General features: G+C 29.5%; 1 protein-coding gene across 2 annotated transcripts; it reads left to right on the forward strand.

The window, feature by feature from the left end:
- The first annotated feature begins 10,650 nt into the window (after positions 1-10,650).
- Positions 10,651-14,568, forward strand: LOC120072214 (probable protein phosphatase 2C 5). Of its 2 annotated transcripts, none has more exons than XM_039024625.1 (8): positions 10,651-10,891; positions 11,348-11,600; positions 11,825-11,996; positions 12,100-12,317; positions 12,405-12,512; positions 12,602-12,727; positions 13,316-13,548; positions 14,012-14,568. In XM_039024625.1, the coding sequence occupies exons 2-8, from the start codon at positions 11,391-11,393 to the stop codon at positions 14,229-14,231; spliced, it is 1,287 nt and encodes a 428-aa protein (XP_038880553.1). In that variant the 5' UTR covers positions 10,651-10,891; positions 11,348-11,390; the 3' UTR covers positions 14,232-14,568. The 2 variants fall into 2 exon arrangements, with proteins under 2 accessions (XP_038880553.1, XP_038880554.1); XM_039024626.1 differs by lacking the exon at positions 10,651-10,891 and adding an exon at positions 10,979-11,134.
- The last annotated feature ends 1,447 nt before the right edge of the window (positions 14,569-16,015 follow it).

The following is a 16,015-nucleotide window of genomic DNA, read 5'->3' on the forward strand; positions in this document are numbered from 1 at the left end:
CTAATAGCAGCTATCGATGGTAGCAACTTATAGCAACTATCAATGGCTATCACTGATAGCAGCTATCAGTAATAACTTTCAATTTGAGAAAACCGAGAAGAGGCACACGAAATGGTGAATTGGGCATGGGCTTTTTAGTCTTTTACCCATTTTTGTGCTATATTTGTAATTATATTCATCCTTGTACTACATATTCTATTATTTTTTGCTTGAATGCCATTTATGCAACTAGCCCTTTTTATATGTTATTTCTTATTGTTCATACATAAGTTTTAAGGCCCAATTTTAATAATTACAGTATGAGTTTGAATATTTAGTTAATTTCATGACTTCGCTTTTTTAAGAATTAAATTGTAATAAGAAAAAAAGAAAGATGGTATTAAAAAGAAAGGAAAAAAATTTTTTTTGGTCCATAGGTTTTGGATCTAGCTTCCATTAGATCCCTATGTTTCAAAATTATAAAGTCGGCTTCATTACTATAAAAGAAGACTATTGAACACTGTGAACTGATCACCGGAGGTGATTGTCAATGTTGGTCGTCGAAGGGAGTTGTCATAGCCTAGTCGCTGAAGGTGGTTGTCGCTCAAATTAAGTGTTAGAGGTGGTCTTCGCTAGAGGTGGGTGCCAAAGTGATGACCACTGGAGTTGGTCGAATATGTGGTCATAGGAGGTGATAGTCGAAGTTGGCTACCAGAGGAAGTCGTTGGAGCAGGCATCAAAGGTAGTCGTCGCCTTAAATTGGATGTAGGAGGTGACCTTCACTAGAATTGGACTTTGGAGTGATCACCAGAGGTAATCATTTGAGTTGGTCATCGAAGTGATCCCCATAGTTGGTCGCATAGGTGGTCTGCCAAAGCTGATTGTCAGAGTCGGTCGTCGAAAGAAGTCATCAAAGCTAGTCACTAGATGTGGTTGTCCCCAAAATTTAGTGTTGGAGGTGGTCTTTACTAGATTTGACTGCCAAATTGATCATCGAAGTTGATCGCATAGGTGGTCGTTAAAGGTGATTGTCAAAATTGGGCGTCAAAGTAGTCATGGGAGGTGGTTGTTGCCAAAATTAGGCATCGAAAATGGTTTTCGCTAGAGCTGGGCACCAGAGTGATTGTTGTAGGTGGTCATTAGCGTTGATCACTAATGGATGGAGTTATTGGAAACATATGAAGGAGGAAAAGTTGCTTATTTTAATCACAGAGTTGTAAATAATTTTATTATAACAAAATGGGGGTTAAATAATCCATACTCATTATTTTAATACGTGCCAAACGCTTAGTGAGCTATTATAACTCACTTAATCCATTTCAAGTTAGAGTCCGACCACCCCTCGAGAAAGAAAAAAATCAAACAAAGAGTGGACAAGTGTTTGAAAGAGGAGGTGTATAGAGCTAGCGGGTGACGTTAGCAAAAAAAAATGTAACAGCAGCCCTATACACCCAACTGGGCCCCACCTTCACATGTGGCCACGTCACCATTTCTTTTCTTTTTCCTTTTTTTTCTCTCTTCTTTTTTATATTACAGAGACAGCATACCAACAACAATAATTTTTTTTGCCCCTTCAAATATTGGAAAGAAAATTATTAAAAAAAAGAAAAAGAAAAAGAAAAAAAGAAAAAAAGAGATTCCTTTACCAATACACTTTGGATTTTTATGATTAGGGTTTTGAGATTTTTCTCCCACTACTACTACCACTACCCTTTTCTTCATTTTCAATTCATTTCAACTTATTTTCATTTTTTTTTAATCTTTATAACCTTATGTTCAAATGTTTTTATAATTTTAGCACGTGTTCAAAAATAAAATGATTAGAGACCATGAGATCTGCAGTTTGAATCTCTTTATTCTTTTTTGTACTAAAAAAATCTTATTGAAGGTGGTTGTCATAGAAAGTAACTATTAAGGATTAAAAACATACTCGAGTCAAAGAGACGCATTTCAATCTCTACTTTTATAAAAAATGACTAAAAGGACTAAAATCAATTCCGATTGAGGACTAAGTCTATCTGAATTGAAATCGTTTGCCTTTTTTTTCATTTCTATATTTTATAAAACTAAATGATCATTTTTTAAGAATGGAATGATCAACAGTTTATCTAATGCTTGAGCGTACGAGCATACTACTTGTTCAACAACTAAATTGCAATGAGCAAAAATATGATTAAAAAATGTTTAACAAGATTCAACAACTCATGAGGTGGAAACTTTAGTCATTTACTCTTTTACTAGAAGATACACATTTTAACTCATTGAATTATGTTTAGTTGAACGCTTGAATAGAATTTATAATTATCATTAAAAAATTTATAATTATCTTTTACATAAATAAAATCCCTATTCTTTTTTTTTAAATAACTTTTAAAGTCATTGACTACATTATTTTCCCTATACAATGATTTATTAGGTAAGTAAAAAGAATTTAATATCAATTTAGCATTCCTTTTCAAATACTCTTTGGAATGCCCATCATTAGGGATTTGGTTTTTTCTCCCACAATCTTCAATAAGAATGTCTCCAATATAATATTTCTTGTTCATCCACGAACCTTCAAAACATTTGTGATTATAAAAAATGAAAAATATCTCTATGGTATTTTTCCTCTATATATATATATATATATATATCTTTCATATTATTAATAAGATTATGATAGGAACCATTCAAATCCTTGTGTCTAATAATTTCTTAATTAAGCTTTCATTTTTGTGTATAGTATATTCAAAAAATGAAAAAATATTTAATAGATCAAATACCTATTAGATAAAATAAATATAAAAAATTTATAAAAAAATTTGAAAATTTAAAGATTTATTAGACAGTTTTAAAGTTTACAAATCGATTGGACATAAAATTAAAAGTTCGTAGACGTATTAAATACTTTTAAAAGTTTAAACTCATAAATGCAACTTTCAAAATTTAGGAACTAAACTTATAGTTTAACCAAAATAATTTTATTGGCCTAAATAAAGTTTTGAGAATGAAAAAATATATATATTCTTTAAATAAATTGCTTGAGAAAAAAAAAAAAAAAAAAGAAGGTGTGTATTAAAACTTTTATCATCATAAATTTGAAGCTTCTAATATGTTTCCCTTGATAGAGTCACCATCGTCAAACCGCCTGCATTTTGACATTGCTTGCAATATCATCATAGCAAATTGTTTATGGGACCAAGTAGAGAAAGAAAGATTATATAGTCCCCCTAAACCTAGACATAGGATATTATGACTCGTAAAGTGATCTCGATCGACCCTTAACACATAGCTAGCTAGGCAAGACGATGAATGAAGTAAAACGTTTATTTGTATAAATTTAAGTATAATTTAGTGGATAAGGATATCAATTATCATTTCAAAGGTTGACGATCTTATTTCTATTTATGTAATTGTTGAACTAAAAAAAGTCAGTTATATTCACCAACAAGATCATTTAGAATTTTAGATATTTGTTCAAATACCATTTTTCGTCTCTATACTTGGATTTATTTCATATATTTTTGTTTTGTATTTGTAAATGCCTAAGTTAGTAATTAAAGTTTAAATAGATTTGAAAAATATCTAGTCTCAATTAATTTTGTTAAAATTTGTAAAATAAAACTAAAAAATAATTTTACTTCAAGAAAACACCATTGAAAACATGTTCCCAAAATTTATAGAGAAATTATTAATGATTTTTTTATTGAAAAAGTTAAGGTTAAATATTAAACTTAGGTTAAATATCAAACTTTTTTAGGAAAATTTAAGTTTAATATATAAACTAGTACCTATGAAAGTAGGTGAACAAGAATAAAATGAATCTCAAAGTTTAGAACATGTTTTGTAACCATGTGTTTTTCTCTTTTTGTTTGAAAATTAAGTCGGTAAAACACTAATTTCCTCTCTATTTTTTTTATTTTATTATTTAATTGCAAAAAAAAATTGGCTCATCTTTCTATATTTGAAAACAACCCTTCTATCAATAATGTTTTTAAAAATCAAGCCAAATTTTAAAAATTAAAAAAAGATAGTGGTTAAAAACTTGTTTTTGTTTTTTGAAATTTTACTTAGTATATTCAACTATTTTATTTCAGAAAGATGAAAACAATTATAAAATTAAAACCCAAATTTTTTTTTTTACTTTTCAAAAATAAAAAATCAAATTGTTACTAAACGAGGCATTTACCGGGGTATTAAAAAAATGAGTCTTTTTAAATATAAAAAATATTTAAAAATATTTGTACTTATAGCAAAAAGTTCCAAAATTACAAACACTTTTGAGACTTTTTGCTATAAAGTGTAAATATTTTTTAAATTTTTTTCTTTATTTAATACATTTTCAAAAAATCCGACAATCTAAATAACCCGGACTACCCAACCCAAACTATAAGAGTTGAGTTGGGTTAGTTTTGTTCTTGAATTGAGTTGGGTTAAATTTTCTATTTTTCTTAAGTCTAGGATTGGTTAAAATATATCGGGTTAACCCAATCCAACTCGATTTTATTGGGTCTTTTGGATTGTCAACCCAATCAACTCGAATTTTTGGATTAGTCCAAAAACACTCTCAATCTAATCAAACCCCACCCATACATTCCTTTAGCTTTTGAAGACAAAAATGATATTTAATATATAAATATAATATATGATAAAATTCTTTGAAGGATTGACTTTTGAAGCAATTGATCAAAAGAGAATCATTGATCAAAAGTTACACATAATGCTAATTGTTGGCATTACCTTTATTTTATAATTTTATTAACCAACTACCATTTAAAGTCAAATCTTCGTTGGTGATAATATATTATTGTTCATATAAAATTTTTTATGCATAAAAAAATGTACTTGTTATTATAACTAGGCAAGTTTTGTGACTTTTCTTAATTAATGGATATTTTTCTATTACCATAGAATACATAATTTGGTATTACATGTATGAAATGATAAAATATTTTCATAGAAGATGGAGACAAAAAAAAAAATGTTAGTACAATAATAGTGAGGTGTAGGATCGAACCATCAATCTTAAAAAATAGTAATAGTTATTTTATCCAATAAACTAAACTCAAATGGACAATACTACTATCATTTTTAAGAATTTTTTAAATAATGTTATTTTAATATTTATTGACAAAAATATGATTGGTACTCATCCATAAATCGTGTACCCGTCCACTATTTAAGGCTAAATTTATTTTTTTTTTTTCACATTTTCTCCCAACCTCTAGCTTCTTCTTATATTTTTTTAGCATTTTTGCATCTTCGGAGATTTTTTTACTGTGAAATTCAAATTTTCAAATAAAATAAAACTGAATCAAATTTCTAGCTAGAATTAAGGTTAAATATATATATTTTTTCACATTTTCCATCTTCTTCTTTTATTTTTTAGTGTTTTTTGTATTTTCGGAGAATTTTTTATTGTGAAATTCAAAATTTTAAAGGTCTACGGTAAAATAAAAAATTAATAATCAAATTTCAATCCACAAATTAATTCTAAATCTATTTTGTTTTCACACTTTCCCATAACTTTTGTCTTATTCTTTTATTTGTTTAGTGTTTTTTTGCATTTTCGGACTGGAAATTCAAATTCTTAAAATGTCTACGGTAAAATAAAAATTAAATCAAATTTCTAGTTACGAATTAAGGTTAAATCTATTTTTTTCCCACATTTCTCTCAATTTTTTGTTCTTTTATTTTTAGTGTCTTTTTGTATTTCCAGAGAATCTTTTACTGTGAAATTTAAATTTTTAAAGGTCTACAGTAAAATAAAAATGGAATCAAATTTCTAACCACAAATTAATTCTAAATCTTTTTTTTTTTTTTTTTTTTTATATTTTCCCCCAACTTCTGTCTTATTCTTTTAGTGTTTTTTTGCATTTTCGAATAATCGTGAAATTCAAATTCTTAAAAGCCTATGGTAAAATAAAAATTGAATTAAATTTCTAAAGGCTAAATCTATTTTTTTCACAATCAAATTTTTAATCACTGTAGATTTTTTTTTTTTCACATAGATTTGTTTTACAGTAGATTTTTTTAAAATACGTCCACGAGTTTGTTAGCATGGCCATATGCTGACATGGAGGTTTAACAAAACCCGTGTACCAAGTACACGATTTTGTACCCTATTTTTGTCAATATTTTTTTTCTTTCACCTTAGTTTTGTAATTTCTTTTCTATCTTTACTAAAAATATTTTCAAATATAGAAAAATGTCATTGTATGTGATAGACCGTGATGACTACTATCATTGACAGTGATAGATAATGATAGAAATTTTTGTAAATAAGTAGTTTCATTTTTCTTTATTTGAAAATAACTCTTTTTAATATTATTATAATACAATTACTATAAGTATTTAAAGTAGTCATATGACGCAGATATAAATAAGATAAAAATATAAAAGAATTGAAAAAAGTTCTATAAAAAAATTTATTTAAATTTAATGGAAACAAAGTTCAATTGTATGTTTTCAAATATGCTTAAAGCCAAACTGGATGTCTAATTTAAGAAGTAGATGTGTTTTGAATACATTTTCAAGTTTTTTATTTTAAAAAATAAGTCATTTTGGAAGAAATTGAAGTGTTTAGTAACCACTTAAAATAATTTTTTAAGTGTATTTTAATCCGTTTTTATCAAAAGTGTTTAAATAAAAATGAGTTTTTTAGAAAATGCTTTTTTGTCAAGTCAATCCAAACGAGCTCGTATTAGAAAAATGATTTAGCAACTAATTTTAATGTTTATCAGATAAATTGTTAAATGTATTTTGATGGTAGTTTAGTAGATTAAGTTAAAAATATTCGGTTAAGTTAAGACAAACACATATATATGCACAAATATATACCTCATGGTTTACTTCGATATAAGGGAGATTCATTTAATTACTCGTCAAGTACATAAAGTTGTTCACTCACTTGCGAATCTGCTCTATCAGATTGGTTCTTCACTGATATTTTAGGTTGAGGAAGTCCATCCACGTGTCTATTCTACTCTTTGAAATGACCGTTCTCCAATTTTAGACTCTTTCCATCTCTTAGTTTATATTTTTTCTTCAGTTGTTATTTGCTTTTCATTTGGGGGAAAAAAAAAACATATACCTAATAGAAGCAAAAAAGTGCTTTAAAGGGACAATGTTTTTTATTTTGCTATTTTTTTAATTATGTTGTAAAAATGTGAGATTTCATTATTATTTTTTTAAATCTTAATTTGTCAAGAATTCTCTTCATCACACCTATTAACATAGAAAATTATTCAATGAGGTTGATACAATTTGATCCACAATCTTAAAAAAAAAAAAAAAAAAAAAAAAAAAAACTTAATTTTATGCAGGGATAACTACAATAAAAAGTCCACATAAATATTTTCTCTCTAAATTAATATATTAAGAGCGGCTGTAGTATTTGAGACATTAATATGAACTTTTTTGAAGTTATAATATTTTAGTTAGTTGAATCAATTGCGTTTTTAAATTCATTATCATGTATTTAAATTTAGTTTTATTGAACAATTATGTATAATCAAATATCATTTATGAGAAAACACAAAGAGTCACTCAAATGACTAATACATATTACATATGCAATCAAAATAGTTTAAACAAATTATTAACTTGAAACTATTTTAAACATGATTTTCCAACAAAACCAAAACTTTATTTCTTACCTTTTTCCACCTAATCTTTGCTTACCAAAATCTCTCTTCATAAACTTAAAAAATAAAAAATAAAAAAGGTACACATATGAACAATTAATTAGAAAAAAGATTGATAAAAAGTCAAATGATATGGGAAAAAAAAAATAGATACCAACTACATGAAGAATCTACATTAATCAAATTCCTTCAATCAAGCAATTGATTTTCAACTTTTTTTTTATAATATTATTATTACATTTGTACAAGAAGATTTGAATCTAAAGCTTATTGATGGGGTTTATATAATAATATTGTTTTTTTTTTAATGTCTTTGGAGGTTCATGTAAACAAAGATAAAAAGAAAATTCAAACAAGTTCAAATGGGATCAAAACCAAACATATTAAATGTGATGAATGTAATTGTTTTTTAATTTTGCTTCTTATTTAAGTTTGAGTGAATGAAAATCATTTAAACTTTTTTCAAGTATTAATAAAATACCCTTATGGTTTGCAATTTTTGCAAATCACCCCCTATGTTTTAAGATTAGTTTTCTCGAGCCTATGTGTTTGCCAAATAATATTGGGTTAGAACAACAAAATCTTTTGTACCTTCACAAATGTCTGGTTTTTTAGGCTAAATTATCACTTTAATTTTTTTGGGCAGATCATTGAGTTTTGGTAGTGTCTATATAATCTTTGTACTTTAATTAGTTTTACCTATAAAGCATAGACACAAATACGATCGGATACGGTAATTCGTCAATTTCTAAAAATATTTTTTAATATATATATTTCTAAAAAACGAGGATACTCATACGTTGAAGATACATTTTTTTTTAAAAAAATAAGATATAGATAAATTTAGCATACAAGTTAATAACAATAACACAAAATATAATATAAATACTGAAATACAATACAAAAAAAAAAAAAAACATCTAAGATGTTGAAGTATAATAGTTAATAAAATGCAATAGAAAAGTGACTCATATTGCAGAGAAGATGAAAAAGATTAGAGAGAGAAGTATGAAGATAAATGAAGAACTTATTGTTGAAGATATCCAAATAGTTTATATTTTGGTGGACTTTGTGGGGACTCAAATGTGAAGATAGAGATTAGATGATTCTAGTCTAGGATTTGGTCTGTTATTATTATTTTTTTATTCTTTTAGTTTTGGACTTGAGTAGTGAGCTTTTTAAATAAGTTGCCTAATTTGATGTTATGAAAGATTAGATGAGTTACTTGTCTTTTTTCTTAAAAAAAGTATGCATAGAAATAGATACGTCAAATTGTGTGTCAGATATGTATCTCTGAAAGTATAGATACGTCAAATCGCGTGTCAGATATGTATCTGGAAAGTATTTGGAAATATCGATATCCGATACGTGTCTGATACTGATTCTTTACCTCACATGAAGTATCTGTGCGTCATAGAGTTTTACAGATCCTAAACTTTTCAATATTTTTTTTTGTCTCTAAACTATCAATATTGAATTAAAATAGATATAACTTAACCGATATCAAATATATACAAAAACTACGAGGATAGAGGTTAGATTCCCCATCCTATATATTGTAAAGAAAAGAATGTCGAACTTCGGTAATTTGATGATTATTTCAGGAAGTTTTAGATATCGCACTACCTTAGGTTGAGATATTATTGAATGAGTTTTATATAAAAATGTCTTTTATCGATAGATTGATAGTTCAATGCCACTAATTTTTTTCTTGGAATAATATCACATTTTTCATTTAAAAATTGCACCAATGTCACTTTTATCTAACAAATAATCTTATTCCTAAGAATTAATCTAGATAAAATAAAATATAAATTTAAGTTGAAAACATATATGATATAATATTTTAAATGATTATCTTAAGGAAGAAATACTTTTTTGATCTCTAGGTTTGAGTCTAGTTTTCATTTGGTTCTTTGTTTCAAAATGTTACATGTTTAATCTTTAAGTTTTGAGTTTAGCTTCATTTTAGTCCATAAGTTTCAAAAAGTTATAATTTTACCTTTGATTTTGAGTTTTGTTTAGATTTGGTTCATAGATTTAAGAACTCACACTTTTAACCTTGATCTACAGGTTAAAAGTTTAAATCTTGAAATATAAGAACCAAATTTAAACAAATTCAAATTCCAAGGGTATATTTGAAATAATTTAAACCTAAGATCTAAACTGAAATCAAACTCGAAACTTAGGGACCAAGTAGAAACAAATCCCAAAACTTAGGGACTAAAAAGTATTATTCTCTTTTTTAAAATATAAGCTATGAACAAGAAAAAAATATTCAAATTATGATGGTGAAGCTATTTAGTTATTATTGTTAACCACAATAATTTAACATTATTTACTAAATACTATGATCAATTTTTTTAAGATTAAAGCAAAAATTTACCAAACACTAATTTTAAACCATTATTTTAAAAGCTATCAATAACTTAAAATTAAGTTTTGAGTAAAAGAGTGGATAGCGATGCAATACTAAGCCTATAGACTATAGAATTTAGATATGATTTAAAAAGTAGAAGAAAAACCTTTAAAAATTGATTTTTTCATGGAATTTTAAATAATCAAAAGTAATTTGTAAAATTAAAAAAAAAAAATACTAATTTAACTTCGTTTTACACTTAATTTTTTTTAAAAACAAAGTTACCAATAATTACTTAAAAAATTAGGATAACTCGAAATGAAGTTGGAGTAAAAGAGTGGATAACAAGGCAAAACTAAGCCTAGGGCTATAGTATTTGATTAAAATCTAAAAAGTGGGAAAAAATAACTTTTGAAAAGCGATTTTTTTTCCCTTGAAATTTTAGATAATAAAAAGTAATTTGCAAAATTCAAAAAACAATTATGAAATATGGAGAAAGGAAGGGGTAATTTGCAAATAGGAATAAGTAGTAGGATTAGAGTCAAAAGGACTAAAATGTGCAAAAAAAGGATAGTTGAAGGGTATTATAGGGATTTTGGAAAAACAATGTCATTATCAAAGACCTTGCCCAAAAATCCCATCTCCAACCCCACCTTTCCGCGTCTCTCTTCATCCCTCTCTCTCTCTCTCTCTCTCCCAATCAAATCACTGAAAAAAAAAAAAAAAACTGTGGGTTTCTCTCTTTCACTTCATCTCTCTCTCTCTCTAGAATTTCTCGCTGAGAATTTTCCCCGCCATTCGATCGACCTTGCTATACCATTAGATAATTTCAAGGAAATTCAAGATTTTGTGAAATGGGGTTTCAGAAATCTCCTCTCTCCGATCCCCTTCGCTCGATCTGTTACTGACACTGAATGTACCACCTGTGAGTTCTGTGGTCCTTTAATTTTCCTAATTTTTATCGTCATTGTGGTTTTTCTTTCTCCTCACCAACCCCTTTGAATTTCCCCTCAATTTGTTCTTTGCTAGCTTTGTAGAAGAGGGAATTTGAGAGGCGTTTGATTGTGTTTGAATTTGAATTGATTCTGTGAGTTTGCATTTCTTGGGGTTGGGCTTGCTTGATTGGGTTCTTAGATGAACTTGGTGTTGTGCATTTCTTTCGTTTTGGGTTAGTTTTTCTTTTTGTTTATTCTTGTGTTACTGTGATTATGCTGCTGAATCGGTTTCTCAGGGTTTAGATCAGCCGGTGGGAATTATTCTTTTAACAGCTAGTTTGTGAGAATAGTTTGAGATTTTGGTTATTATGCTTTGGCAGAAGAAAAATCTTTGTGGGTTTATGATGTGAAGTTGAAAGACTCATTTAATTGATTTTAATGACCAGGAATTTGGGCTGTGTTTTTGGAAATGTCGAAACATAGGATGAAATGAGTCAGACAGAAGTATCAAGGATAAAGCCCCCTCTCGTTCCGCTCGCAACTTTGATCGGTCGCGAGCTGAGGAACGAGAAGGTTGAGAAACCTTTTGTGAAGTATGGACAGGCTGCTTTGGCAAAGAAAGGAGAGGATTACTTTCTGATCAAACCTGATTGCCAGCGTATTCCTGGGAATCCTTCCACTGCATTTTCTGTCTTTGCGGTATTATTTCCTTTCTAAACATTATTGTGTTCTTAGTTATCTGATAGATTAGGTACTTCTCTTGGTACATTAATACTGCGATTTCTGGAGAACTGGGAAAATAGGATGATTATGAGTCTTAGAAGGGATAAATTTCCATCTCAAATGGGATTTGCTGAGATTTCAAAAAGCATGTCTTGTGATTAAAGGAGAACATTGACGTTGATCGAACCTTCTATTTGCAGATTTTTGATGGACATAATGGCATTTCAGCTGCTATATTTGCAAAGGAACATTTATTGGAAAACGTCATAAGTGCAATTCCTCAAGGGGTCAATCGAGAAAAATGGCTTCAGGCGCTTCCCCGAGCACTAGTTGCTGGTTTCGTTAAAACTGACATAGAGTTTCAGCAGAAAGGTATGTGGCATGTTTTTAGGAGAGATTTCCTTCTTGTAGTTCTTCCTGAATACAAAATGCCCTTGTCTGCTGTGCTTTATGTCCCATTTAATCTTAATTGCAGGGGAAACTTCTGGGACTACTGTTACATTTGTTGTGATTGACGGGTGGACTGTTACTGTTGCATCCGTGGGAGATTCACGGTGCATATTAGACACCCAAGGAGGCGTGGTTTCTCTATTAACAGTTGATCATAGACTGGAGGAAAATGAGGAAGAGAGGGAACGTGTAACTGCAAGTGGTGGTGAGGTTGGGAGGCTCAATGTTTTTGGTGGGAATGAGGTATAATTTTGTACATCTCAACTGTTTCTAGTCTTACATTTAACTTTTATATATTATAACCACTATATCCTTGACTACTGTTCACAGGTCGGTCCTCTACGCTGCTGGCCTGGTGGCTTATGTCTTTCTAGGTCCATTGGTGATACAGATGTAGGAGAATATATTGTCCCAATACCACATGTTAAGCAAGTGAAGGTGACTTCTCATCCTATCAGTAATTGTTTGACTACTTATTTAGAATGTACCTTGACTATTCTGCTATCTTTCTCTTCTGTGTTATACAGCTTTCTAATGCTGGTGGAAGGCTGATTATTGCTTCTGATGGTATTTGGGACGCATTATCGTCTGAAATGGCTGCAAAGTCTTGTCGAGGTTTACCTGCAGAGCTTGCTGCCAAGCTGGTTGTGAAGGTAGGTTAAACAATGCATTTTAGTAGTATCAGAGGCAATGTTCTAAGAGGCTTTTGAGGCTTATGCCTTCAGCCAGGCCAAAAAAGTTGTGGCCTTGATCTTCCACCATTGGTTCATAAGGGGCTTAGGTCTCTAATATGAAGCTTACACCTCCAAGAAAATGCACCGAGCCTTATTCTCTTTACTCCTTGTGCAGTGACTCTAAAAATAAAATCAATACAATTTGTCATATTTTTCAAATATTTAAATATATACTGCAGCATAAGTTGTTAGCGTATAGCTCGTTACTACTTTTACCACTAAGGCTTAGGAAAACATTGGTGATAGAACGTAAACGCATAAGTCGTCCTATTAGTGGTAATAATTATGATTTTGAATTTGATATTTAGAATACTTATTTAAGAAAGTGAACTTTTTCTGGGATACTCTTTAGACTTAAATGTTTGCAATACTTTTTTTTTATTCTTTTGTTTTTAAATTGAGGCTTATGTGATGCACCTATGAGAAAAAGGAGCCTCAAGTTGTCTTTTTATTGTAGGAAGTACATTTCTTTTCAATCCTCTCAATTTTTATCTGTGCACATTGTAGGAGGCTTTGCGGTCAAGGGGGTTGAAGGATGATACAACTTGCTTAGTTGTTGATATTATCCCATCCGAGCAACCTATATTATTACCATCAACTCCAAGGAAGAAGCAAAATGTGCTTACCTCATTCTTTGGGAAGAAATATCCAAACTCTTTGGGAAAATCTGCTAACAAACTTTCTGCTGTTGGAGTTGTGGAGGAATTGTTTGAAGAAGGTTCTGCTATGCTTGCTGAAAGGTATGATTGATGCTTTTCTTTGGAGGATGAAGTAGGCTTTTAAATAGTATCGTGTTTGAATTAATATTTTCTTCTTTCTTGTGTTTAATAATATCGAATGGTGTCTGAAAGACGTTTTACTAGGATCGTTCTCATCATTTGTTGTACATCATACTTCTATTAACCAAATATCAAAGGAAGTTTATTTTTTATCCCACATGGAATTTAACCAAGACTGTTATTCTTCCTAACTTGTTATATTTTCTTCATTATTGATATATATCATACTATAATTAACCAGACACGTTTGATTTTCTTTTTCATTGTTGATTTTTTTCTTTCTGATTCTGCCTAACCTGTTATAGTAATAGGAAAACAGCTGCTATTCTGCATTAATATTGCAATTTCCATCTGAAAGTGACTTATTTAAAACATGTTCAGTATCACTTTTTCCTGAACTTTCTCCCTGTCGATGAAAATGCAGGTTAGGCAAAGACTTTCCTTCGGATCCAAACTCAGGGATCTTCAAATGTGCAGTCTGTCAAGTGGATCAACCCCAAAACGAAAATTTGTCGATGAACTCGGGGCCTTTCTTTTCACCGTCATCAAAGCCATGGGAAGGTCCATTCCTCTGTGCAACTTGTCGAAGAAAGAAAGATGCCATGGAAGGAAAAAGGCCAATAAAACCTACAATAACGGTTTAATAATTTATCCCATAACATAGTATATGTTAATAACTTCATATAATTTTTTTTTCATCATCTGGCAGTGCGAGCATGGTTGTTTTTGTGTCTTTCCCCTGTGGTGATTGTTATAGATGTGTGTGTAAGAAAAATGAGGTTGAGATAAAAGAAAGAGTTGGTAGAAGAAAAGATGTTTTGGAGACTTCTAAAAAGCTTGCCTTTTCATTTGGTTTTCTTGCTCAGCTGTTGGACTGACCGACTGACAAGATAGACAAACATGATATCAGACAAAATTTCTTTGACTGTTTCATTGCTAACAACTTCAATTTTTAGAGTCAACTGTAGATTGTTTTGTGACTGTTCCATTCTTGTCTTAGCATTCTCTCTCATTTTGCTTCTATTTTGCTTGATAATTTGCATCCATTTCCATAGAAATTGCTTAAATTTAAACTTTTAACTCAAGATGACATTTGCAACTTTCCCTTGAACTCTTCAGCTTTGGTTCAAGGAAAATTTCAGTAGCTTTTCACTGCCATTCACATGTTTTTTTTTTTAAACCAGACTTGTAAAGAATAGTTTTGATTTGATATTAGTTTTTGAAAAAATTAACTTATAATCTATTTGATATTAGTTTTGGCTGACCCATTTTAGAGACCCAAAATGTTAAATGACCCCCCTCCCCCCCTTTTTTAAAAAATGCTAAATGAACTTCTGCAGATAAATTATTCTTCGACTAACTTCGGTAAAACCAGAGTTGATAGAATGGAAGAAAGCGAAAGAGAGACCGAGAGAGGGTGAAACCAAGAGAAAGCAAGATCGAGAGAGAACGAGACAATCAAATTTTGAGCCAGTTCCATAGAGATTTTGTTTTAATGCCAGGATTAAAGTTGTTAGCACATGCAATATAGGTAGAGCTCTGAAAAATCCATAAAGGGAGCGAGAGCAAAACCAAGAGAGAGAGCAAGATGCTTTTTTGCATGTGCGGGAGTGTATTTTGATAATTTTACTGACATTTGATGTCAACAAAGGGTCACTCGACATTCTTTAAAAAAAAAATAGAATCATTTGACATTTTATATCCAATTTTTGGGTCATTCGTACAAAAATTTCCAATCTATCTTCACCTATGAGTTTTTTTTTTTTTTTTTTTTTTTTTTTTTTTTTTTGGTATTATTTACCTTTTAAATGTGCTTTCAAAATTCAGGTCAAATTTAATTTAAAAACTAAAGTCTATTTTTTAAATTTGACTATAAATGCCTATGTTTCATTGGAAAAGGTGAATAGCTTATAAGCCTAATTTTTAAAAATTTAAAACTAAAAAGAAGACTATTTCATAACCATTTTGTTTTTGGTTTTAGTTTTTGAAAATTTAAGCCTATTTTCTTACATTTTTCAAGAATGATTTGTATCTTTTCTGATTAAAAATGTTGAATCTTAACCAAATTCTAAAGTCCAAAACAAGCATTTAAAAACTACTTTTTTAGTTTTTAAATTTTGACTTGGTTTTTGAAAACATGTGTAATAAATAGATAAGAAAGCAAGAAATTTAAGACAGGAGTATTTGTAAGCTTAATTTTCAAAAACAAAACATAAAAAATCAAATTAACAAGGCCTAAATAGAGTGATTCATCAATAGGAACCATTCCATGCCATAGGAAGTTGCTTCTTAGACTGTTGTTCAAGCATAGGCTGGTCACTGATTCAATCAACCTTCGAACCAAATGGCAGACGTCGACATCGTATTTTCACTCGAAAAAATTAAAATACTTTTCCTAGAGATTATTTTACATAGAAATAGCGAATAA

Source organism: Benincasa hispida, chromosome 2 (assembly GCF_009727055.1).
Source record: "Benincasa hispida cultivar B227 chromosome 2, ASM972705v1, whole genome shotgun sequence".
Taxonomy (NCBI): domain Eukaryota; kingdom Viridiplantae; phylum Streptophyta; class Magnoliopsida; order Cucurbitales; family Cucurbitaceae; genus Benincasa; species Benincasa hispida.